Genomic DNA, 26930 nt, shown 5'->3' on the forward strand with positions numbered 1-26930 from the left:
CATATCATATTACAAGCATAGAACAATTTGCTGACCACTGTCCCTCTTCGATTATTGTTTTTATGTTCTCTTTTCCAGGTTTCTCTTTTCTATTGAACACCAGTTCCTTTGGATTAATTTACCCTGAGAGAATTAGTACGGATTTACTACGTCATTTTTTCCAGACACATTTTTATTTTATCCAGTTTTATAACATCTCTGTATGCCACTGGTCTGTTCTCTACCAGCACAGTGTTTATAACAGCTCCCAACTTAGTACCATCCTTTGATTTAAAAGGCCACAAACCAGCCATTTCTGCTCTTCTATCCTCTTGCATCACAACAAAGATCGAAACACTGGGATAGATATTTTTTGTTTGCTTTTTTAGGTGACTTCCTCCCAAAGTTTTTGTTTAAAAAAAATCAGATTCTGCCTTATTTCTCCACAACTACAAGGAAGTAGATCGTGACATCCATGAAGGAGGCTGCAGCTCCTGCTCTTACACAAACATTAGCACCCATTCCTCACTCAGCTCTGTTTCCATGGCTCACCTCTCCTCCACTCCACCCTTCTGAAGCTCCAGCCTGCTCTCTTGTCTTAAAATGGCGTGTAGTTTCCTTCCTTTACTATAAACAATGCTTTCTGTAACCTTAGTTTCATGATGTAAACATTTAAAAATAAGAATGAAGGGAACACAAACTATGTGTTCAATTAGGTAATTTGGGGATTAAATTAAATGAAATCTCTTGAAACATGGAACATTTCTGAGTAATGCAGCCTGGCTTTACTTGTTTTCTTTTTATCCCATCCCTTTAAAAAAAGGAGACAATGAATCTTAGAAACTCAGGCAGAAGAGTAGTAAAGGCAGCTGAAGGCAGTTTATTGCTTGTGAATCTAACAGAAATGAAAGTAAAGCTCAGAGGAAGGGGCTGTAACACTCAGGTATGTGTTCAAAGGGAAAGACAGGCACTCTGTAAACTGCAGGATGCTGGAGGCTGGGCAACCAGCTGCCACAGTTGACACGGGAGGCTCCTGCTATCAGTAATATCATCATCTGTAATCTGATGTCAGCTTGTAAAATGCCCTGCAGTCTGCCAAAGCCTCTTCAAACTGGCATTTCTTTTATACTAAAATATATTTTGAAAGCTAGAAACCAACCAACAGATATTATTCTCCAGTCAAAACCAAAAAAATATAGGGCTCCCTTGCATACGTTGTGCATAATAAGGAATAGCAACAGGAAGGAGTAGTAGAGAGTAGTAAAGGAAAAATAAAGTCCATAAAAAAATACTTCCATTTATCTTTGCAGTCCACCCTATAAGTTTTGGTCAATTATACTGCTTCAAACAGGCTTTTTTTTTTTTTCCTTTTTTTTAACAACTCTAGAGAGGATTTTTATCGTTAAATCCCTAATCCGGATTTTGCTCTTGTGAACTCTTCAGCAACAGAAGAAACTAAAACTGTCTGCAAATTTGGAAGAATTCTTATTATGTACATCTGAACATGCACATTTGGCTTTCATTGTGCGGTGTGCCAGACAGCTACAAAAAAAAAGCGTAGTCTATTACAGCTTTAGTCAACACTTTAAACTTTGGATATTGCTTATCCTGAAAGAAAGTAATCTTTTTGGCCTTTCAAGCAATCCCATTTCCTCTTGGCATATAGCAAACACAGGTAATACAGTAGTTGCTTGACTTTCACATCGTATTTAAACAGGCATTGTGAACATGCACGATAATAGCTTTAAAAAGGGAGTTCGAAGTATCTACAGGTATTACATCTGCCCCAAGACTCTTGGCTGGCTTAGGGCTTTTACAGTCGTGTTTTCCCGTTTCCTAAAGCCTGCTGAGGAAGGGTGGGGGTTATCCCATTATTTGGTGAAAAACACACAAATGGCATAGGAGGAAATGCACAAAATTTCCAACACAACATCCTGTGCACAAAATAAGTTCAATAATAAATCTCTTTTTTCTTCCTTTATCCATATAATTCTACTTCTTAATTTTACTCAGGTTTAGTACAAAGCAGCAATAAATTAGAGGGAGACTTTTAATGTGATATTGATATCTTAAAGAGACCTACCTTGAAAGAAACTTTTGACTCGGAGATAGCTGACACTAAGGCGCAAGACGGAAAGTTTGTCCAACTTCGATATGATGTCAGGTGGAAAAGGCAGAAGGCTGGCCAGATGGTCCAGTTCCGCGTTCAGACGGTCCCTGTGTCTCTTTGAAGGATTCGATTTTTCATTCCCAACTGCAGGCCTTCTGTGGTGGAGAACACATTTTCGATTACCTGTTTTACCTCCGGATAGATAGTACAACCGGAGACTGAGATGTTGTATGCAATTAGTTGATAACAGGCATATTTAACCCAGCTTGTATGAAAATCTTTAAAGTTTCTGTCCCTTGCCAAAAAGAGATTTACCATTCTGCATTTGCCATAGTGCAAAGACATGGACATTGGCCTCTCTTTTCACATCTGCCCAGTGAAAAACAGGCAAAGAACTGATATCTCTTACTCAGGACCCTCTCACCTTAGGGGAATGGGTACTATCTCCATGTTCTAGTCAATACCAGGAAAAACAGTTTCTCATCTATGTTGTACAAATGAGGGTCAGAACAGCAGAGGAAAATTACCGTGACTAATGCATGAACCCATTCAATACCCACTGTATTCATTCAAAGCAACTTAGTTCCCTCCATTTAATGACTCAAAAGTTAACCTGTGGGTCAGGAGATAATTAAGGAAAGACCCTGTCTTTAGACGTGATTTTAAAAAGTATGGGAAGCAAGGTGAAGAGACATTCTTTCCTCAAGCTTAAAAATCCTGTGAACATTCTCACATTTACCTTCCTACATCAGTGATAACAAAGATAAGAATTTGGTTTCTCTTTAAAGAACATTGATATTCCTCCCAAAACATAAAGACTAATGTTACTTGGATTTCTAAGCCAAGCGTTCCTAGTCCATCCCCATTTCTTGTCCCTCTCCTGCAGTGGACAGGACCATATACCTCAGAAAAGCTATTGTAAACATGCATTAAGATGAAGTACATCACAGATGAGGAAGCTCAGTTTTGGGGTGTCTCCTGATATTCTTCTCACAGAACACATAAGATGCTGTTCTCAAGAGGGAGAAAAGGAAAAGCTGGTGCACTTGCACGCAGTCATGGGAACCTGATTTCCAGCACGACAGCAAGGGGTGGCCAGTGCTAAAGCACAGTCTTGTCAATTAAGCAAGAAGACCTGAGTGATAAGTTTGAGAAGGTGGTTATCTCCAGCAGACAGCCATTGCCGGACCCAGCAGTAGTCAAGTGCGTTATCCAGGAATAAGCCACAGGCCACTGGAGCCATAAACTACATGGATCCATGATCTCAGAGGGAGTAGAGCAGCCCAGTGCTACAGCTGAGCTAGCATCTCCCAGGGGACTTAGTGCTGTGTCTGCTGGTCCTCCATTTGCTCTCGTAATGCCCTTGTTCAAGTTCTTACCGTAGCACATTGCCACGTTCCTCCTGAGGCACCTTCTCCAGAATAAGAGACATTGAGAGAAAAATAAAGGAGGAAAAGATGGAAAAATACTCAAGAATGGGAAATGGTAGGCAAGGAAAACATGGGTGTGCTAACAGTTTCCGCTTTCACCTCACTCGAGGCAAGGATCATAACCTTCTGCAGCTTAGCTGGTGCTCCAGTGGAGAATCAGAGTACAACTCATTATTGGTAGCACTTCACTACTGCATTTCCGTGCTCCACACATTTACTATGTTTTTCAATCATAATTTTAATTTTGAGCATTAGTATTTCACAAGGTGGTTAAAGGATTAAATTACAACATTTGCGTGTTCCCCTCTTGTAAGTGCAATCTTAATTTATCATTGTAACTGTGATTAAAAAAAATAATACTGTGCTTAGGAATGAGTAAAAAAAAGATTAAAGTTTTGTACATGTGATTGCTGCTAATTGAAAAACCTCTTAAACCAAATTAGGTATGAAAAATTCATTGCTACTTTTGAGAGCCTTCACTTCATTTTAACAGGACAACACTGATGGACAGCATGAATGAAAAAATGTTTGAGTTAGGTGTTGGTGAAAACATATAATTCCTGCTTTTTCAAATATGGAACAAATAATGCAATCAACAAAGAAGGAATACTCTTTTTTACTTTTCCAGAATTAATTGTTTTTCAAAAAAGAGTGTACATACTGGGCACTGACTTTTTCGGAGTAAACCCTGAAGCTCAGCCATCCTCACTATGACACCAAAAGGACGTCTGACCTCTGGAAAGCAGTAATTTTGTGGGAATATAGCCTATAGTTGAGTAGAAGCTAAAGAACATAAGCTTTTACTAATTGCTCTTTAAATCTGACAAACCAGCTGAAGCAAGGAAGCAATTTAGGACAGGAAAAAAAATTAATGCCAATAAGGAAAATTAGACTGATGAGTTCAAGGGGTAAAAATTGTCAAGACTAACATGGAATAGAAACAGAAATTGTTCAAGCCTATTTACCACATAAAAAAGTGACTGCTCTGTGCCAGAGAGGTATGGTTTGAGGCAATTACGTGGACTGCATTTGTACTGAGCGTAAGGAACAGTTTTCTGGAGATTGCAGGGAATGGTGTAAAAAGACTACAGGAGAAAGCTCAGGCCAGAGTCTTCCTGAAAACTCAAGGAAATGATTCAGTAAGGGAGTGAATCCAAACAAACAGGGTTTTGATGTAAATGGTAATTAGGTGCCAAGTGGATGTGATTTAAAACAATGCAAATTCCATGGAAAGGCTAGCTTAGCTATCCATAAACAGAAAAGAGCAGGCAGGAAAATTCTTCAATGAGCTGTTTTGAGGCAAATGGAAATTCTAGCCTTTATGTTAAGCTGAAAGTAGAAGGTACTTGTTGTGTTTGTGTTACAACAGGGATTCTCAGACTGTGTAAATCGGGTCTAAACAGAGCCATAGCACTCACTCTATGATACCTCTTTTACCCTGCTTTTCATACGACACTAGTACAATGAAGTAGCACATGTAATTAAAACAATAAAGCTGGCATTTCCCTCTTTGCATTGCTAAACTGTTCAAATTCTGCTCTGCAGTAACAAGTACTTGTACCTGTACAAGACCCGTATCACCAGTCCGTGTTTGGTAGGAAGCGAGTGAGAGCTGGTGAAGAGAACATTTTCTGTTTCGGTGGTACATAAGGCATTGAGCCATTTGCGCTTTAATGATTCAGTGTGCCCATGACACACAGACCGCCACTAGTGTAAACCAGTTTGGTGAGCTTGCAGAGGAATTTCCTGCAGCTACAGCTCTGTCTGCTGTTCACTACCCTCTGCGGGAGCCCTACCCTGTTAACGAAAAGTTCATTCTGAATAAGTTCCTAAAGTATGCTGAAGTGTTAAAACCAGCAGATGATCTAAACCGAGAAAAATCTAATCATTTACTACGACGGCAAGCTTTCAGTGAGAAGGGAAAGGGAAGAGAGAGACCATGAGATGCAACAGATAGGCTAAGTGCGAAGTAACAGCAAGATGATTATCATGAACGTACTGACCAGCACCCACAGCCGCTGAGCTGTGCTTGGGCATTGCATAGGTGTCCTGGCAGAGCCGAGCGCTGGTGCCAGCTGTGTATGTGCAGATGCTCACCATCTCCTACGAACCCAAAGGACCGAATGAAGGTCAAGAAGACATCACGCTGGCAGAGCAGATGAAAGGTGGGATAGTGTGATGCCAAGTAAGAGGAAGGGCTATGCCGCAGAGGGCTTTAAATTGAGAGCTAGGAAGCAGGAGAGAGCTGCACCTCCTGAGGTCTCTGTTTACCCTGGCACTGGTACGGTTCTGGCTGAAGTGGGCAGTTTGGAGCAGTTATAGATACACTCAGAGCTAGGGCAGCTGTAGCTTGCCTTTGCAGAGCTGTAAAATGTTACAAGAAATGTTTTGTGGAGGGAGAGAGTTTTACAAGATGCCAGGGTTTGAGATGAAGAAGTGGCTGAAGCTCTCAAATGGTAACTGTCCTGAAGCGTTGCCTTAGCATTTCTAGTATAAGTATTAATTTCAGCACAGTGATTTTAGTTTGAGGTTAAAAACAAGATCTCTTTAGTTTTCAGATGCTTGAATTACCAGTAAAATGTTGGATTTCCACAGGAAACAAACACTTGGTAGAAAATGTTTCCTTTAGTCAAAACTCCGGTTCTCTGGCTGAAAAGAGTATCTGATGGAAAATTTTCACTCAGTCCGAGCTCCAGGTGTTTGAACTGAGTTCATAAAAGCCAAAATTCTTTAGTGTAGACCACATCTAATGGAGCTTGTTTGGAAGCTTTTTGGAGCAAAAGGAGAACAGCTAGGTTTTTTTATTTATTTGCATGTATAAAAATAGAACTTGAACCCCATGTATTGTCTGAAGAATGGCAACCTAATGAAGATAGTCTCTCCTAGTTCTGTGTAGAGAAGATGACTGAAACATATTAGCTCCTCCCAGTAAAACAAGTTTTCCACACATTATTCCACAGTCTTGTGGATCTCTGCATTCTCCCATGGAGCTTCTTCATACATTTTCATCACTGTTCTGTAAAACTACTTCAGAATAGAATTTCTGTGCCTGAAAAACCATCAACATAATGAGCAATATCATTCTGTGATATCCTGGATTAAAAGCCACCTGCAGGATCACCACCTGACTTGACAGCCTGATCACAAAAAGCTGATCGAGAGGCAGGGAGTTGGCCTCCTGGGATGCACTGAGTATGGGTAGATATGAATGTCTCAGTTGTTCTGCAGAGGGGAAAGCTGCATCTCTGTCCTTTAAATCCTGACCTTCAGAAGGACTAATCCATGAGTCACTACAGAAATCCAAGTATCCTGCTCAGACTGGCACCTGAGCTCACTTTGTCAAGAGAAAGTTAAATTCTAGAGGCTATTAATGTTAAAAAGAGAGGAATCATTACAAAGACTGGCCAAAGAATTCCCATCAAATTTTTTTCCTGTGAAAAAGTAGGTTTTTCAACTGAACAAATGCCCCTCCCAGAACAGGTGGCAGCATCTACCGTGCTCCATTATCAGAATGACGGGGGGGGGGAAGTAGAGAAAGGCCATGGAGGAAAATGTGCTATGCTATCAAACAAGAGAAAAAAGCTGTAACAAAAATGGTACGACATGGATCCAAACCATGGTTAAATATACTGTTCAATTAATAGGCTTTGTCTACCCTTCTAAATTCAAGATAAATTACTTGAGGCAGCATAGCCGTAGGGATACCTCAGAGTCCTGAAATGTCAGTAAGATCTGTAGGACTGAAGGACATACATAGACCATGAAAGGAGCTCTGTCAGCCAGTCGGTCTTGGGCATTCAGACCCTCTTTAGATGAGAGTTAGGAAGTCCCCGAGTGAGGGAATGAGCACAGGAAAGGCTTACCAGAGACCAAGCCCACAAACAGATAAGGTTTGAGGAAGGGACCAGTGTTGCTAGGAACTGAGAAATCCTCAGCAAGTGATAAGTAGCTAACCACAGAAAACAGAGGGCTGTCTCCGGTGTGGGAGCTCAGTATTCTAATAATCCAAACGATTCCCTTTGTTTTAACCAAAACCAAGTTTCTTAATCAAAATTGTCTGTGTCCTGGCTGGATAAGCTCATGCTCAGGTACCCGTATGCAATCTCACAGCAAAGCTATTTTCAAGGTAGCATTGCTTGCAATGGCTCCCAGAGTGAAAACTTGGTTCCATCAAAGTGAGAATTTGCTTCTGATTTGTTGAAGCCAGAACTTCAAAAAAGGCTAATGAGGACATTTCTGTCCTTTGTTAGCAGGTAGTTTTCTTAACCATTGCATTTTCTAGAAGTCATCTTTGAGAGAAGTTCTAGCTAGCATATATGCTCCAAACATGAAGCTTAATGTTTCCCAAAGCTACTGCAACTCTCCCTCCTTTCTCACAAAAGTTATGATGCACAAACAGTTCTGCAGAGAGGTAATTCCATGTACTGGAGCAGTTCCATACCTCATGCAGTTATAAAGTTAAATATCCACATCCATACTTGAACAGTAGTGCAGAAATGATACATACGTTTTGGATTTAACACTCAGGTTTTGCAGGAAGAATCCTTCTCTTATGTCATTATCTTGTCTATTGAAATTGTCACCTATGATATATTTTACACTAAAAGAAATATTTTTTAAGTGGGAACAAGTGGTTCGTAGGCAAATACTCTCCAAAATCCAAACAAAATCAACAGATTTCACTCAAACATTCAGAGAAACTCCCCTTTGACTTTAGACCAATATATACAATTCTAAGCCAAGTGGGTTATTTTTAGCAGTTCTGAACTGAAAATAGGGAAATCTATTTTAGTTACCTTCTCATCCTTAAATTGTCTGTGAAGGCCACCGGTGCTAGTTCATAATTTTAACACGGTAAAAATGTGTTTCATAACCATATAATCAAGTGTAACACAGAAGATGTGGGATGATTATATTAAAAAGCTTCATTTCACAGAGTGGTTATGGCATCTGGAAATCATTTTACATTTGAGTGATAGCAACCTTTTTTTCCTCCCATTTCAAGCATCTTGTAGTAACAACTTCCCATTGCTTATTTTCTTTTTCTGCTTTGCCTTCACACATACAATTCCTCTCTCCCATTTTTCTCCTAATGAAAGTGATCCCATAGTAAATAGTGGTTTGAAAATGATGTGTTCTTCATGCAAAAAGTGAGTCACCAGTCTGCTTTTTCAGTTGGCTGAACTGACCCACTTTCCAGGCTCGCACATGTTGGATTTAGCGATGCCCCAAGCAAGACTAAGCCAAGGAAGGGGGAAGGGGGGAGCGCAATGCCAGCGCACTGGTGCCACTCAACAGCTTCTCAGAAGGCTCCTTGAACAGGCAGTGGGGAACGCAGAAGCACGGAGGTGGCAGCCACCCCGCTGGCCCATTGCCGGCTGACATTTAGTCCACCTACGAATCCACCTGCCTACGAAAAAGCGCTGTCCCTCTCCGCTCCTCAGGGCAGTGTACTCTGCAGTACGCTGCGGTACGCACCACAACCACCACCGGCCTCCTCCTGGGACACCTCATGATGGGTAAGGATGGTTTGACCCATGCTCAGCATCCTTCCTGGAGCCAGCCTCAACCATGAAGAGCCAGCCTCCTGACCAGGGGTTTCTTGCCGCAGAGAAAGAGATGAGGTCTCTCCTGTGTCAGCGGACCATGGGAGGAAGGGAGTCCTTCTTCTACCTCATTTCTAGCACATATGTTTGGAGGGTGATGCCTCCTGATGAATATGATACTTAACTGTTTCTGAATGGGTTTCCTCCTTTTCCTCCCAGCATATAGGCATTCCCCCGGAGGAATCATTGTTTTGATGCTGAAAAACAAAAGGAATAGGCTTCTTAGTTTAGAGTTTTCTGTGTTTTGTACCGCTGTACAAAATGACAGCACCGAGAAAGTTCAACTGAGGAAAATGTTTGTTCCTTGAGTGTGGCATTTAACAACACTAAAAAGCACAGTGGCATTAGTTAAGATAGAAGCTTAAGGCTTATTCCAATTTCCTACCTTAATATTATTAGAATATTGATGTTTATATTCAATTTTCATTTTTTCAAATTAAGCATACTATACATGGTATAAAAATGGGTATAAAATACATCCTGTTTACTCAATGTCCAAAATTATTTTTTTTTCCTTCTAGGCTCATTTTTAAATTCAGCTAAACAAATAATAATGAATAATACTACCCATCATCTGCTGCATCTTTCTGCAGCTTTTTAAATACACAGGAATATTGTCTTCCATTACTGATACTGTGATAAGTAGGATGCAATTATTCAAATGAGCATTTTTCCATGTCCTCACATTCTCATTTTTAAAGACTGAAAGTATATCTGTCAGCAGCTCAAGAAGTGACACGCAGTATTGTGGTTAGCATTAGGACCCAATGCAGTGCCGATGGAGGCTACAATTTTCAGACAAAACTTAGCCTTATTATTGCTCTGTTTGAGCACGTTAGCCTTAGAGACATTGCAAGCTCTGAAACAAGTTTTTGAACTCAGTCTGTTTAAATCTTCTGGAGAGTAGCTGAATATCAAAGTCTCTTGATTTTCTGTCTGAAAGAGTATTTCAGCCTTGCTGTGTGCTGTTCAACAGTGGGTGCATGCCACCTGAGAGGTTACTGTATCTCAAGAGCATTTGCTGCTTTGTGTAAGATGTAAAACTAAGGGTAATTTCTATGTCATTGAATCAAATCCCATGCTACTGAAGACATGTATGTCATGTAATGCAAATCATAAACTTACTGAACTTGATTTAAAAACTGTTTAGAGGAAATTTGCTTTTCATTGAAAGGCAGCTTTCTGATAACTAGAAACCTTTTGCTTTGCAGCTTAAATTTGTTCATGGTCATTTGTTCTTCTGCCAACATTGTCTATTAGTTTAAATAGCTCTTCCTCCTCCATTGTGTTTACTCATTGGTGTATTTTTAAATATAAGTCACACCTTCAGTCAGCCTTCATTTTTCTATTCTAGGACAACCCAAACTCTTTTATTCCCCTCTCATGTTACAAACTCTTTATTCTTCCTATCATCTTAGGAGCCTTTTTTTTTCTCATTTCAGTCAATCTGTCTAAAACACAGACAAATATAATCATGCACAGTATATTAAGTAAAATCTAAAAGTATTTCATACATGCATATATATACATATTTATTGACAAACTACTAATTCTTTATGGGAATTATCTCACTTGATATTTGTGTGATTACATTTTCCTTTTTCATAGCCATTATCAAATTCATGGCTCACAATCACCCTGCGGTCAACTAATATGCCCAGTTCTCTGTCTTCATGTATAACTTACAATAAATAAATGCACAGTTTATGGAGAAAATCTAAGTTTTAGCGCCAAAGCGCCCAACCATCAATTAATCTCCAGTTCATTTTTGTTATATGAGAATTGTATCCTCTTCTGTATTGATGGCATAAGCAACTAAGTTTATTGGTACACTCCTGATTTTGCATGACATTTCTTAGTAAAAATGTGATTGTCCCCAAACTGTTAGTTGAGGAACTCTGCTTGTAGTTTCCCTCCTGATCAGTCATTTTCCTTTCAGCACATGCTGTTGACCCAGTTCCTTCCACCAAAGTTTCAATTCTTTACTAGTCCTCAGCAGCACAGCATCCTTCGCTAAATTCAGATAGATTAGGTCTACCATATTTCCCTGATCTGGAAAATCAGTTATTGTAGCAACAGAAAGCTCTCAGGTTGCATTGTCAGATTCCTCTAAATCTACATTCCATTTTTATTACATTACACAACTAACCACAGCCATTAATTGTTCTTTCCTTGAGAAATCATGCTAAAATGATGCATAGTATAGAGATCAGACAAATAGGTCAGTAGTTGCCTTCTCTCAGTTGTAGCTCATGGTGGAAACCCCAGTCATTCTCCAACTGGTTCAGTGTCAGGTAGAGAGTTATTCCAGAAGTACACAGAACAGGTTTTTTCACTATTACTGGGACAATTTCATGTGAAATTAGATGGATGAACTGCTTGGCCAAAGTCTATGAGGGATAAGATATGGTGCAATAAATACTGCTTCAGGTTAAGAAAGTTTGTTTGTTTATCCCACAGCCTGTGCTGAGGTAAAGCCTTCTTGCCACCTTCAAAGACCTTGTTAGGTTAGGCTAGCCTACAAGCTCATTTTTTGCAACAGTCTGCCAGTTTTTAAGATTTTACCTACCCTGGTGGGTTTTTCTACTCCAGTGGGAAACTGAAATGGTGTGAAGATGCCAAAAGAATTGCTGCAGTTTCTTGTGAGACCTTAGATTGAAAGATATTTTCTTTATATTGTAATACTTTTCTGCTCTGAGTCCTTCCTGTCCATAATATGAATCTATGACTCACAGTTCATTTCAAAACAGTGTCACATGCTGGACTTCCCTTCTCTTGCCTTCATGAGCAAAATTACAAAGAGGAGAAGGACTTGGACAGCATAATTCAACCGAAAACTGAAAGTTAAGAGTTCATTCAATTTCCCAAAAGGACCACTTTGTTTTAAAACCATTCTGGTTCAGTTGATGAATATGTGACAGCAAACAGAAATGAATTAAAAGACCTCAGTATTCAAACAACTGAAAACCAGGAAATAAATAGCAAACAATATGAGCTAGAATTTATGAAGTGTAAAATGCTGGTTAAGAAAGATAAAGGCCCAAAGAAAAATTCGCAAGTTGCAGCGCTAAAGAGAAAAGACAGTGTGCTTTTTAGAAGAATATTATGAACAAAAGAAGTCTAAAAATTGTGTAGAGTGCTTATTAGATGGAGATGGCTCTATGTTAGAACTGCATAAAAGGTAAGAGTGTTCAACAGATTTATTTCTAGTCTCTGAAAAGAAGGAGAATCATGCACTTGCATGAAATAAGAATAAACCATGCACTCTTCAGGCTTTCTACAGGAACTTTCTACAGAATTAGGACAAGGGGTTACCACAGCAACGTCGTGTGAAGCACTGCCTCAGCAGCTGAACACCAACGTCCTAGATACACATACAGCCAAGAGGTGCTTCTGCTACTACCACTAATGCCAATAGTGGCATGCAGGTAAAATGAGTTTGAGAATGAATGTACGGGAATAAAGACTGAGTCAGAAGGCTCCTGGCTAATGGTCCTAAAAATATGGCTGAAAACAGCATTTGGAAGTTGTTGAGCTGCACAGAATCACAGACCAAGAAAACATTTCTTTTAAAAACTGGAGAAGAGCACATATTCATGGTCCCACCTGGACCATGCCCTCACCCGATCGTCTGTAAGATCTGCTCTCCACTGCTGGGACAGAGCAGCCCGTCTCCACCGCTGCGGGAGGCAGGGGACTCCTTCCCCCACCGCCCACCAGCCTCACGTCTGAAAGAGAAACGGGAAGAAGTTCTGGGGACGGCACTGAGCTGCTCCGAACAACTGTGCTCTTTCCTTTCTCTTTCTCTCTGTAACCCTTGAGAGTCCTCACATGCTGTCCCCCCTGTTTGAGGGAGGACAAAGACGAACCCAAAGCAGCAACCTTCCACCCCACCAGCAGCAGGAGAGGGGGTTTACAAGCTTGAGGAGCTTCAGGAGGAGGAGAGCTAGGACCGAAAGGAACAGAATTGCTGGGAAAGGGCAGATGTGAGCCATGATCATTCACTTTCTTACGTCAGATGCATTTAATCACTGCTGACATTAAGTCGTAGTGAAACTCTGAACGCTGGGGAAATCCAAAGGACTGAAAGACAGCTGCTATATGACAATCTTCAGAGAAGGGAAACATAATGATCCAGCTAACCACCGGATGGCGAGACTGACATCCATCCCAAGCAAAATACCAGGAAAGCTGATAAGAAAGACGAATGACACCGCTTCACAGAATTTTATGGAATATCATGCTCTTTGGAGTGAAACTTACTCACTGAGAAGTTATCACCTCTAGCTGATAAAGGAATTCACTTGCGTTAGTAAATCATTTAACTTAGCAGCACAACATTCTGATTTTTAAAAGCCACGATGAAGTAGTATAGTGCACAGTTTCCGTAAGTAAAGAATTTGTCAAGTGACAGATCCAAAAAAAAAAGAGTAATCATAGAGAAATCACTGCTAAATAGAAAGGTTTTTATAAAGATCTTACAGGCATCAAGGTTCAATACAAAGCCATTGGTGATAACATCTGCAAAGTTATAAAAATTTAGAAGGTTGGTAAAGAATGCTGAAGATATAGTGAAACAAAGCAATCTGAAGTACCCAGTAGGCTGTTTCTGTTTATCCACAATGCACTTTAATACAGCCAAATGCAAACACTTGCGTCTCAGAATAGGGAATGCAAGTCATTGCTACTGAATAGGGACTGCATCCTGAAATGCCAGTGATTCTTGAAAGAAATTAGGGATCAAAGTGAAAAATGAATACACTCCATACCCTGAGCTCCCAAGGAGGAGCTGCTGCAAAGGTAGCTAATGCAGTTGCTGACCTAAGTGAAGTGATTTTACCTCTGTTTACAGATATGATGAGACTGATGCTGGAACAGCGTGTACAGTTCCCGTGGAAGTGTTTTTCAAATAATGTTAGAAATTGGAAAGGGTGAGGAAAGAAGCTAAAAAAATACTTGCAGGCTGAAGAAACTGCCTTGCACAGAAAACAGAATTAGGTGACTTGAGTAAAGTACTTTCATGGGAAAGATGGGTGCTGAATTATTTTAACGTGAAACGTAGCAAGCACTTAGAAAGTGAAGCTGAAGCCAGATACATCCAAATAAGAAATAAGGCATTAATCTGTAACATCGTGAGCATTTAAACACTGGGGCAAGCTACGAAGGATTTAATGAATCCTCTTGTCTTGAAATCACTGTTAGATGCCTTTCTGTAATCTACACTTTAACAGAAGTTATGCTTAAATTAAATACAAGCAGTTGGGCTGAATGCAGGCATACTCAGGAAACAAAATTTGGTAGCTTTGGTAGCTATAGGAGGTCAAGTTACATTATCCAATGATCTCTCCTTTCATTAAATTTTATGAATCATTTCCTGCCCGAATGTGATCACATACCACGCATTCATTGTCTGAACTACATAAAAGGGCTGTGCAGACCACAGCTTCGATGCTGTGCAGGTTTCAAAGGGGCAGCCTGGGAATAAGGAAGTTGTGTTCTCATCCCTGCTGCACTGCAGAACCGCGGCGCAGCTTCACGGGCAGAGGAAGAAAGGGATGGTGCTGGAGTATAGCTTGGGGTTTCGGAGGATTATGTGTTGCTTCCACCTTGGGAGGCAGTGGCTCTGGAAAAAGACTTCCACTCGCAACGGCTAACCAACAGAATAGGAATCCACCTGCCTGCTGTCACTAAATTAATTGTGATTAGCACGTTTCTGCCAAATGCTTTGCTTCTGATGAACGGTCGTGTTTTAGGAGAAAATGTGATAATGGCTTTGGACATACTATCTTTGCAAATAGCATGCAATACTGTGTCCAGAAGCAGCCACACTTCAAGAGAAACCAGAGCAAAGAGTCACAAAAATTATTAAAGGTTGAGAAAACGAGCCCCACAGTCAAGAGTCCAGGAGCACAAACTGTTTGGGTTATCATGAAGAACAGCAACAGAGAACTTCCTCACAATAAGTAACTACATTATGTAAGAAACAAACATTTCGTGACAGAGATCAAGCTAATTCTAACAAGATCCAATTTGCAGAATTTGAGGCTAATTAAATTCAAACTACAAATAAATGAGGATAACCTATTAAAATAATTTACCCAGGACTGTAGAGGACTCTCCATCACTGAGCATTTTTTTAAATCGAGATTCTTTTTCTTAAGAAAACTGTCAGACCTGTGTGATGAAGAATTTTTTTAAGGATGTCCGATGGTCCATGTTATACATGAGATCAAAACAAGACCACAGTGGCTCTTTCTGGCCCTAAAATTCACTTTTCTGCCTCAATTTTCTCTCCGGTGAAAAAGGAAGAAGGTTAATTCACAAACCCAAGGAGCTGTTAGAAATGTTAATGGACTCATGAAAAGGTATATAACGCTTGACTTACAGAGGATGTTCTGCAAGTACTGGGGATCACACGCTGGGCTTACAACACAGCTAAGGTTGTCTGACATGGCATATATAAAATCTCTCTTTAAGTTCCTTTAAAGAAAATACGTACAAATTCGGCTACATTTGGAGCTTCTGAAAAAAAATCCAGTTTGCGTGTGCTCGGGAGACTTGTAGTCTGACAGTTATCTATAGTTACTGCCCGAGCTGAGCACACGTCATCCCCTTCGTTCCTCCTACAGGCATCTGCACTATACATATGCATCCCCATGCGCTTTACATGCCTCCCCTCGGAGCAGCGAAGGCAGAGCCAGACTTTCCCTCTCGCTGTTCCTCCCCATCCTGGTGTGCTCTCCCTGCTCCAGCCGCTGCCACCCAGAAACGAGGGACTCCAAATATAAGGCACAGGAATAAGGAGTTGGCTGTGGGAAGGACTGGGAGGCAGACTGAGACGAGGCGGGAGGGGGACAGAAGGAGAATCCTTGTAGTCCTGACCCTCAGCATCCCTCTGTCACCAGGCAGGACCCCTAAGACCTGCAGGCAGATGCTGTGCTTCATCACACTCCAGAAAGGGACCACTGGGGAGCACTGCTTTCGAATTATCATTAGGACTTCCAAGGCTCCTTTGCCATCGCTGCCTGCATTACGGGAAGAAGTCTGAGCGGACAGAGCTAGACCCCTGCCCCACTCAGAGAGCCCCGGGAAGGAATCGGGGCTGTGCAGGGGCTGTAGGAATGAGGGCTGCGTGATGCAAGGCACGCAACTACAGCCAGTGACGTCAGAGGCATCAACCCTCGTTTTCTGGGAGCCTTGGTCCGATTTCTAAAAGGGATGAGCGTTCAGTGCCACTGCTGAAGGCGCCCAGAACTGCGCTCTGAAAGAACGTACACCAAAGGCTGCGTCTTCTGAAAAATCACCTCCTGAGTGCCTGGCATTGAGAAAATGAGAATATATCTTTCAGATTTATCTCTACTAATAAGACCATATGTCTCAGCGGTATAATAAAGATTAATTCAGCGGTGGTTTTGATGTACTTAGATATTAGAGTCACAATTATCACAGAACAGTCTGTGACAAAATTAATAGCAATGTGTTTGCACGGGATTTGAACAGTGCGTAGTATGGAGCTGGGACCACAAGGTGAATGAGGATAATAAAAAAGAAATATGCAATTTCTATTTTTAGTATGAGATTAAGTTTAGTGCCTGTCCACCTAGGTGAGGAATTCACATTTCAACTTTAACTCCCGGGTTTCCTAATTTGCAAGTGCTTGACTTTGGAGCATGGCAGCCCTTTGCTACAGGGAGGCTATGGAGCTACACTCTTCAGGAATCTCTAGCAGAACAATAATTTCAATCACTATTCTTCCCTCACAAACAAGTTCATTTGGGGACTAAATTATCTCATCAGCCCTCCTTTCTTTATTTGTTTATATAAGAAAGCCTGAAATTAAGTTCAAGGAGACTTTTTTTGAGCTTTGAGGATGTAAATAACTAACTTTTTAAAAAAGCTTAGATGCAGGGTTGGTTTTTTTTAAGTGATGTTTTAAAAATTAAGCTGTTTTTAGAACTAACATGTGCACTGTGTCACTTCAGGAAGGACACAGACCATAGCACATATAAAAACACACAAAAAAATCAGATTGGGCATATGTCTGGTACAATCCTTTACAGTTAGCAGAGTGGCATCTCTTTCTACCAGGTCTGACTTTGGTGCTCTGTTGCCTTTGCCACAGACCATCTGAGAATACGGGGTTGCCACAGCAGCTGGACTACTCTTTCCATAGTAAGGTGTGAGCAGTGATGAAAAGTTTTGCTACAGCTGGGGCGTTTAAGATTTTGTCTGAACCATATGGATTATTTGATGATTAACAAGACATCCAATCTCATATTGCAATCTTGCCCTCAGTAGGGATATTAGTGTATCATGTTTCACCTTCAAACTCTCAGGAACATAATATCTTTGAGATCTCTGTCCCTCTGTTATGTTTGCTGGAACCTGACTAACAGGTCAAAAGAAGTAACTTCTGGAGACTGAAAAGCAGATGCTGTGAAAGCATAAGTATCACTTCCATAGAAAATTTGGCTAAAAACAGTAAGATAGGTCAATGAAATATTTCTGCCATGAATGTGTAGTGTAGCAGGGCCTTAGTGCAGCTGTCTTCAACCAACAGCTAGTTCAGGTTCTGGGAGCAGCTTTATGCTGGCAACACAGAGCTCAGTACAAGCTAACAACTCAAGTATATTTATCAAGCATATATATAACTTTTCAGATAGGTTCTGCCCAGATTTAGCTCTGTGCTGTCATGATAAGGCTGCTAGAGCTAGTTAGTGCATCAAGTTTGTCTAGTTCATTAGCTTGTCTACACTACTCCGCAATTGTAAGTGAGGGATAAATGCCCTTAGATAACAGCATCACTTTGAATGGGTTGTGTCACTTTTTCACAAGACACAATGTGGCCCTGCGTTGGCTGCTTTTTGGGTTGTTTTATCCTCATGCCCTGCTCCCCTGTTCCACCATAAGGTGGTACATGTTCCAGCACCCATACACCACCGTGATGGGGTGAACTAGACATGTCACTCGGAGTCGCAGAACTAGCCACACGTTGCAAATGCAACTATGAACGACGAAGCTATGCTGGTCCTCCAAACCCTCTTGTTCACCAGCATTCCTGGTGTTACTCTCCCAGTCACCCATGTTTTAATACTTTGCTTGTCATTTCATCAGACTTTGATTGTCTGGAGTTTGGGGTTCTCTTTGAAATACCAGAATGATCTTTGATAAGACTATTTATCATCCCGCATCCACCAGGCCAAACTAGAGGTGTGGTGCAATTTTGGAGCAAACGCTAACAGCATGATGAGAAACCCTGAGTTATACAAAGGGAGGCTACAGATAGATTAGATGATTGAACAGATGAGACAGAAAGAGACAAACATTAGGAACCATTTTTAGGAGTTTTCTACTGTAAAGCCAAAATGGAACTAATTTAAATGGAATTTTTATCAGGAAAGGATTACTTATCAAAATCAGGGAGACTCTGCACAGTAGCCAGTAAGCTGGTGATCCCCTCCTGTGAGTGGAACAAGATCCAATTCCAAGTCTTTCCAAAAAGTCTGCCATACATCATAACCGTACTCTCATTTCCCTGATTCCTCTCTTCTTTTTCCACAAAAGGCTTCTTAAAAGGTTTTAGTTGCACTCCAGTGCAGAATACGAGTCAAAATGTGACAGCTCATATATTTTGTGTATCTATTTTTTCATATATATATATTTCATTTTATATATATCATATATTTGTATATTTCTGTATCACTAGAGACAGTGTGGAAAAAGAAAAAAGTGGCTCTCTGTGGCTTAGAGACACAGCCTGTCCTCAGAGGAGCCTCTGTGACACCAGGAGAACACAGCAGAGTGTTTTCCCCAAGAAAAGAAGCAAAAGAGGGCTGGATCCAAGGCCAACAAAATGGGGACTGACATCTTTATTATTATAAAAGTTATTTTGAAATGTGTGTGTAGGAGTAGGAGAGCAGGGACAAAAATTACTTATAAACCTAGATGTAACATCAGCTTGTTGGGAAGATGCAATCCAATTCTTCTCCTGGCTTTGCTCTTCTGTGTTCCTCCTCCTCAGTCATTCAGTGGAAGAAAAGGAGAAGCAGAGGGTGAAATGCCAAGAGCCCCATAACAGAGGTTCAGCAGAGCTTAAATATATGAAGATCCACAGAAGAAAAGCCAAAAACTTTCAGGGGAAAAAAGAAGGTGTTTTTCTCAAAGTTTGAGATGGAAAAAAGGAATGCAGAGAAAAATTGAAATTAAACACGAAATATTTTCTCCTAGAACCGAGCAAGTTATGTTAGCTTGATGCTTAAATTGACCTTGTTATTATTGTTATTGCTGCAATTCAGTCTTTTAAAATGTTTTTGCTACCGGTGTAAGAAACAGTGCAGCATTTGAAAGAAGCAGGTCACAGTTTAGAAACACACACCGAGAGCCAGGCTGGCATGCGAGTTATCAAGATTTTGCTCAGTTCGTGCAAGGCTTTGGTTTAATGAAGTACATGAAAATCAGAATGAAAACTCAAAAGTTCCTGTTCTTTCAGATACAGAATCTGAAGACAAAAGTAAAATTAAACCTGATGTAGCTATTATTTTTGAGATTATAAAAGTGGCTAAACAAGTTATACTGGTTGAAAGGCTGGCTAGTTTTGTCTGCTATGCTGACAAGGCACTACTTCAGCACCTTGGTTTGGATCCGTACTCAAATTTACCACAGGTCCTTAACTATGGATGTATAAGTATAGGATTTCTTCTCCAGGAACACGAATTTCTCCTTTGTAAGCAGTATAACGTATCTATTCCCATTCTGTTTCTGAGATCTATGGACATAGCTACCTTTTTTTGTTTGTTATTTGACAATTTTTGGCACTTGCTATTGTAAATACTTTTACTGTTTTAGAAACACGTGTCCAGAGGAAAGAATATGCTTAAATACATTTGCAAGTTGTCTGCAGTACTATTTATAGTAATTATACTAATACTATTTATATCTGTTACTACCCCAAAGTAATCAATATATACAAATTTATTCTCGTTAATAACCCCAGCAGTAGTATTTTCCATGTGCTCATTAAATTCTTCATCATATACTTTTAGATCTTTTAAAAAGAACTAAATTTAATTTCCATAAACAAGTAATGACTGCAAGTATTTCACTTTATGTAATTAGGGCAAGAGGTGGGGGAAAATTTAACCTCTTGTCTTTAAAACTTCCAGAATCTTTTTTAGTCTCTAAAATAAAAAAAACAAATGTTTTATGGATACATCCTACCACAATATAATTTGTCATAAAGCATTTGCTACTATCCAAAACCACCTGACACTAATAAAGCAGCTAGTTTAACATTTACTGATTCTCATCCGCTCCTGAAAAGCAATAAACAGGAATTTTTCAAGGTGCAAAAATCTTAGGGCATCTCCCCAATTGCAGGATAGGGGAGAGCTCTTTTTTCTGCTTTTATAGGATGCCTTCCCTCCCCAGTCCCTGAACACCCATCTAACCCAAGACAGAAAGATTTTGTTAATCATTACATCTTTGCAAATGGGGCTGAAAGGACCCTCAAGAGATCATACAGAACATCCTTCCCTGCTTCATACAGAAACAGCTGTACCAAAACCATTCAGAGGTTTCAGATCGGAGAAATGGCTTGTGAGCATGAAAGCCTTGTCTGTTTTTTCTAGCTAAATCAATTGATATAATAAAAAAGCGCCACATCTTTCTAATCTTTTACATGCTTAGGCCATCATAGCTGTAACAACACAGCTGTTAAACCACTCCCAAAAGCTGCTTATACTGAAGAAGTATAGTTTCTATGAGTACCCCAGAGATTTTATTCCAGCATTTAACTATTACTAAAATCACAATTTTTTTCCGAACCATCTCAACCTAAATTTTCCTTATTGCAAAGTAAGATCATAGTTTCTTGCCCTAGCTGACATGAACTTAAACAACAGTTTAAGTTCAACTGACTTTGCAGCTGACCCTGTATTTCTAAAGATTTAAAACTTTTTTCCCTTTACTATTCCCATCTCTAAACTAAACAATTATTTTAATCTTTTCTTATAGGTGATGTTTTCTAGCTATCTGATCATTCCTGTTGCTCTCCTCTGGACACTTAATTTGGTCTGCATTTTTTCTCAAGTACCCTGCTCCCAAATGAGCGCAATACGCCAGCTAAGGACCCACCCGGGCTGAGTAGGACGAAAAGATTATTCATATATCTTAGCAAAAACATTCCTATTTTTACACACCATTTTCACAACAGTGCAACACTACTGACTCATGTTTAGTTTGTGATCTACCAAATTCCCACATCCTTTTCTTCTTAGCTCATGTTGCCTAGCCAGCCATTCCCCATGCTGTATTTGAGTATATGATTTATTGCTGACTGAAGATAAACCTTTGCACAAAACCTTACAGACTCGCATCCTGCTTGGTTTTCTGGAGGTTGTGACTGTCAAAAATCACTCTGAATTTGACTCTCATCTTCCAGGGTGCCTGAAACCTGTTTCAGCTTGGTGACATCTGCAGGCTGAATGCCCACATGCTCTGACCTGTCATTGGAGCCATTCATGAAACAGGGAACAGCTCTGACAGACCCCTGTGGGGTCCCAACCTGAATGACAGTCTTCTCAATATACCCCTCCAAAATCTCTAGTACCTGTATTCTTTGCCCACGCAACCGCCTCAGCAAATTTTGCCTCTCTAGAAATGGCCCGAAACAAGAATAAAACACCGTGTTTGTGGAAGGATTCCTCATCTGAGGACGGGGAGAGGAAGACTCGAACTGACAAGTGCACTAGGAGTTCTCAGACATCAGAAAAACATATGTTGGAGAAGCAAATCCCTGTGAAAGACAATGAGGCCAAGAAGAGCCCGCTTTCCAGACAATGCTGCCGTGACCGCGAGGTCAGAGCATAATATTTGGAGTTTCAGCAAAGGAAAATGTTCGAGAGGCCACTCAGCATCACGACTCCCAGCGATCAGTATACTACCAAATGTAGCAAACAGCTCCTGGAAAAGCGAGACAATGACCCCAAACCTGCCACGTATTCAACTTCACTCTGCCTCAGCTCCATCCGCTCAGGAAGAAATCCACTAATGGTGGATTTTTGCAGTCCTAATGAGTGACAAAACTTGATTTTATGTTAGCACATGCTTTCAGCAAGCTAAACCTACTGAAACCACCACCATTTAGCATCAATATAAACAAAACTTGAGTAAAGAATAAATACTTAATATATTTAATGCATGCACGGATATTGCTGTTGAATACAGAGCAATAGCTCTGGTGCACCAGGCACCACTGCAGTCAGAGGACAGGTCAAATACATGATTGCAAACAACATGTTTTGCTGCTCCAGCTTAACAGACTGCATCATGCAAATTATTTATTCATTGTCTGCAGATGCAGCCTTGATTCAAAACCGTAGACAGTATGGTCCAGCCCAAAGCAGTCTCATCATGCGACAAGTACCTGGGTACAGACTAAATGTTTTGCTCATAGATGCTCATATTAAAAGTGTTCCACTGACAGGCTGCTAAGCACTGCCATCTTGCACAATTTTATACCACCATCCTGCACTTGCCCTGCTGCTGCATGCCAGAAAGCACCTATCAGAGGGAAAGGACAAGATCCAGAATAAGGTTTCAAAATCAAAGGTAAAAGAGATACACTGGGTTTCTTGTGATTGTAGCTGCACGCCTGTGTACCTGAGGATTGCACTCGAGTGAACAGATCCTACTTTGTCTACACTGAAATGGTTGTATCACACACTGGCACTAGGGACCGCGGGGGTTCAATAAGTATTTGGGGTGCATTTAGTTGGCATTACGATGGCTTCATTTTGTCCACCTCACCTGTGCAATCCTGTAAGTCCATCCATTCAAGTTCTGCAGTTACCCACGTCATATTTGTTAAGTTGACAACAGCACACAACGCAGCCACAACTGCTATAGAAACCTCAAAGATCACGACTCTGAAGGTAAGTTGAACTAAATCCAGAATAAGTGTCAGCAGCTCTGTGGGAGCTCTGGACCGACAGAGACATACTCCTAAAGCATTTCCGTCTCAGGATGTTCAGCTGGTCCCTAATTCTCAGTCAAATTCCTTGCAAAGCACCTTGAAATTTTCATTCTTCGTGCAGACCCAGGAGCCTACATCAGGGTAATCTTCCTCTTAAAAAAAAGCATCCCCTTGGTACACTTAAGGCTGCATATTTGCTCCTGGGTCCATCTTCTTTGCTTTGACCTCAAAACGTTTGTAGAAATCCTGGTCTGCGTTTCCTAGTAGCGATTTGCATAGAGGGCCAACAATGAAACTGTTTCTCCCAGAGCAGCAGCTCTTGCTTCTGCTAACCAAGTATGGCCGGATTTACTTTTATATATATTAGCATATACCTCTGACATAAAACTGACCTTCTCCTACCAGCTGGTAGCTGACAGGAAATTAATTTCTGGGGCAAAGACAATTTTTTTGCTTTTCACATCTTGGTGCAGCCGTCCCCCATTCTGAGCACTGGCGAGCGCTGCACTGCTGCAAAGTCCTCCCGTCCTGCTTGCCACGGCCCTGCGGTGACGGCGACCACCGCCAGCAAGCCGTCACAAACGCAGCAGTTAGGCAGCAATTGTGTGGGAACATTCGCGTTGACAAATGTCCCGTTGCTTACCTCATGGCCGAAATGGTGACGTCTTCACTCTGCCTGGGCCAGGGAAGCGGGCAGGCGCTGCCTTCTGTCCAGGTAACCCCGTTCAAGTGGGAGCAGCCAGAGTCGAGCAAAATCGCACTTGTGCCGTTCAGGCAGATTGTGTTAGCAGTTGATGAATTGTGGTTATCTGAGCTATAGCTTATTCCTCATGGGTAAGCCAACTCAAATTGAAAACATCACCACTCTTCAGCAATGAGTTTGTGTGTGTGGACAGAGTCAAATTAGAAGCACTGTCTGAGTTAGGACTCCAGTTATTCCACAGTGAAGACAAGCCCATGTTATCCAAATTCACCCCCTTCCCGGGACTCGACTTTATTGGTTATTCAAACATTACTGTAAAAAAACCCTGGCTGACACTTCCTACCCAAACTTGGCAATTCCTTAAATTTTCCTCCAAAATCTGCTTTGTCCTAGCTGTCTCTGGGCACAAAGAGACACTCCCACATCCTTTACATTCCATTTGGGGCTAATTGAACTCACATGTCAGCATGAGTCAGCAGTAATTACCAGGAATATTAAGGAAAGATTTGGCACCAGACCTTGGTTATTCAACAGCAGAGTCCCCACGTTTAGTGGGGTCTGAGGTTGAATCGAACCCCTTAAAAACATGACAGCAAAAGCTGTACCAATTTCTCAGTCTAGTTCTACTACGTATGGGCAGTTCCTGATACCAAAATTGTCTTTGCTGTATTTTTAGGTATACCTACAAAAAGGCAAATCTAATGGAAAAATCATTTCTGACTACTAAATCCTCCACGGTAGAGTTTAAATCTTTTTATACGCTGAAACCGATGGATCAATATTAGACCAGCTGGCTGGTTTTTGTAAGCATCCGCACTGCAAACAGGGCCTAGCAATGCATTTCCTCCTTACGATTCCTGGGCAGAAATCTGAATCGATGGGAAGTTGAGGTAATAACGTACCTCCCCCCCCACGGCTCATTTGGAATCAAAATCTTGAAACCACGACAACCCGGTTTTTCCACATACGAGTGTTCATTCCCTGCCACTCTTCGCCAAAACAGTTCCCCTCAGTACACCTTCACCCTACGGACTGCGGAGACTCGTGCTCCCAGAGCTGAGGACTGGAGGTATTTACACACTAGCCCAACACAGCCCCTAGAAGCCCTAGTCCTCTCCTTGAGACCAGCGAACACCCGAATACACTTTTATGGTCAGCTACGGAAAAAAAATAGGTTGTCACAAACATATACACCGATGCAGAGACGCACTGGATGCGGCAGTGAAAATCAAAGACTGTCTCAGCCTGTGCTCAGGCAAGGGGTGCCGGCAGGAGCAACGGCGTTAAAGTTACTATCAAAACCTTAACTGGTAACTCTTTCTGGATCTTAATAGCTACAGTATTAGGTACTTTGTTTTTCAAGGAAATAAATTCTTCCTCTTGTTTGCAAATTAATCGAGTGTCTTACCAGTGAATTTGATCTTGTCAGTCATTAAGTCTCTCGCTTTACACGCAACGATTTAGTCTTAGCCCTGGATAATAACACTCTATGGTTCATAAAGGAGAACTGTTTTATTTTATCTACTGCAAACATATGTGCCTCAACATTCTTCTCAACAGACTACTTCTGAGCCCAACCAGATCATTCAGTTTTATTTAAATCCAGTCCCGGTTGTCTTTTTGAAACCTCCAACTACCAAACAACGTCAAGTATATTCTTGGGTTTTTCTCGTGGTTTTTGTTTCTTTTTTTTTTTCGGTCTTAAAAAGTCTATCTCCTAGAAACTCACTAAATGACGCACAAACATTGTTTGTGCCCGTCTTCAGAAAAAAAAAAAAAGTTTTTACATGATATAACTTGGTTTTATGCTGTTTGCGTTATTCTTTACTAAAGACATAAAACTATGGCTTCACCCGAAGACGTACAAAATTCTTGTTTACTAAACAAAGTAACGCAAAGTCAGAAAAAGCACCGGAGCCCGTACACCCGCTTCGCCCTTCCCTCACTGATTTTTCCCCCTTTGGTATGTCAAACTGAAACACAACACGAATTTTTAGCTCTGAAGTTATAAACCGCTGAAAATGAAGATTTTCGGGGGAAGTCCTGACTGACCCCAAAGCATACCCACCCCGTTCTACGCCAAGCGAGCGCACTTGGGGCTCAAAAGAGGCGACGTGAAACTTTATTTCACTCGCTTCCCCCCAAAAAAGGTCTCCCGAGGCATCAGTGGAAAGGATGGGTGATGCCAGATGTGACCAAGGTACCACGGCAGAGCCCTCCGCACGCCCCCCCACACACACACCCCCCCACCCCCGGTTTCAGCCCTCGGGACAGCACCCCGGGCATCACCCACCCGGGGTCCAGCGGGCACCCGGCACCTCCCGGCTGCTTTCGCGTGGGAGCTGCGGACCGTCCCCGGCGCCCGGCTGGAAGAAGCGGGGCGCGTCCTGCGCGGCTGCGGTCCCACCGCCGCCGAAACGGCCGGGGGGAGCACCGACACCCCGGCGGGGGGGGGGGTTAGGGGGCGAGGTGGCCGGAGCCGACGGTCCCCCGGTCCCCCCGCAAAGCTGGGGCTGAAGCCTCGCCTGCCCACCGCGAGCTCTCGGGATGCAACGACTTACCCCACGGTCCCCGCCACGACCCGGGTGGTGGTGGGGGGGGGAGGGGGGGGGGGTGGTGTGCAAAGTTTCTCCGGGCGAGGAGCAGCCCCCGGCCCGCGGCGCAGAGCGGGGCTGCCGAGGTTCGGCGGCGGTGCCGGGGCGGAGGTACGGGAGCGGGCGGCGGGAGAGGGACGGAGGGCGCCAGGGGGGGGTGGGGGGGGGTGGTTGGGGGGGGGAGGATGCTCGGCCGCCGCTTCCCCTCGTGATTCAGGTGGCGGGCTGGCGGCCGAGTGACAGGGCGAGCCGCCGGCTCCCCGCTCGCACGCGATCCCCGGCCCGCCGCCGCCGCCGCCGCCGCCGCCGCCGCCGCCGCCGTCACCCCCCCTCCCGCCGCCGGCAGAGGGCGCTGCGGCGGCGCGGCGGCACCGGCGGACGGGGGCGGGAGGCGGCGGCGGGGACGAGGACACCGGGCGCCGCAGCCTTAAGCCCGCGTCCCCGCCGGTGCTGCCCGACGCTCCGCCGCGGGATGGGGGAGACGAACCGGGGATCACCACCACCCCCCCTCCCTTCCGCGGTGCGGTGCACCTGCC

General features: G+C 42.3%; 1 protein-coding gene across 1 annotated transcript in view; it reads right to left on the reverse strand.

The window, feature by feature from the left end:
- AHRR (aryl hydrocarbon receptor repressor) overlaps positions 1-26429 on the reverse strand; it is a 93567-nt gene extending 67138 nt beyond the window's left edge. The window contains exons 1-3 of the mRNA XM_052788266.1: positions 26362-26429; positions 9251-9322; positions 2063-2244 (exon numbers count right to left, since the gene is read on the reverse strand). Of these exons, the coding sequence (XP_052644226.1) occupies positions 2063-2244; positions 9251-9312 (244 nt within the window). The 5' untranslated portion in view covers positions 9313-9322; positions 26362-26429. The remainder of the gene's footprint in view (positions 1-2062; positions 2245-9250; positions 9323-26361) is intronic.
- Between the last annotated feature and the right edge of the window lie 501 nt (positions 26430-26930).

The sequence above is a fragment of the Harpia harpyja genome, chromosome 5, assembly GCF_026419915.1.
Source record: "Harpia harpyja isolate bHarHar1 chromosome 5, bHarHar1 primary haplotype, whole genome shotgun sequence".
In the NCBI taxonomy this organism is placed as follows: domain Eukaryota; kingdom Metazoa; phylum Chordata; class Aves; order Accipitriformes; family Accipitridae; genus Harpia; species Harpia harpyja.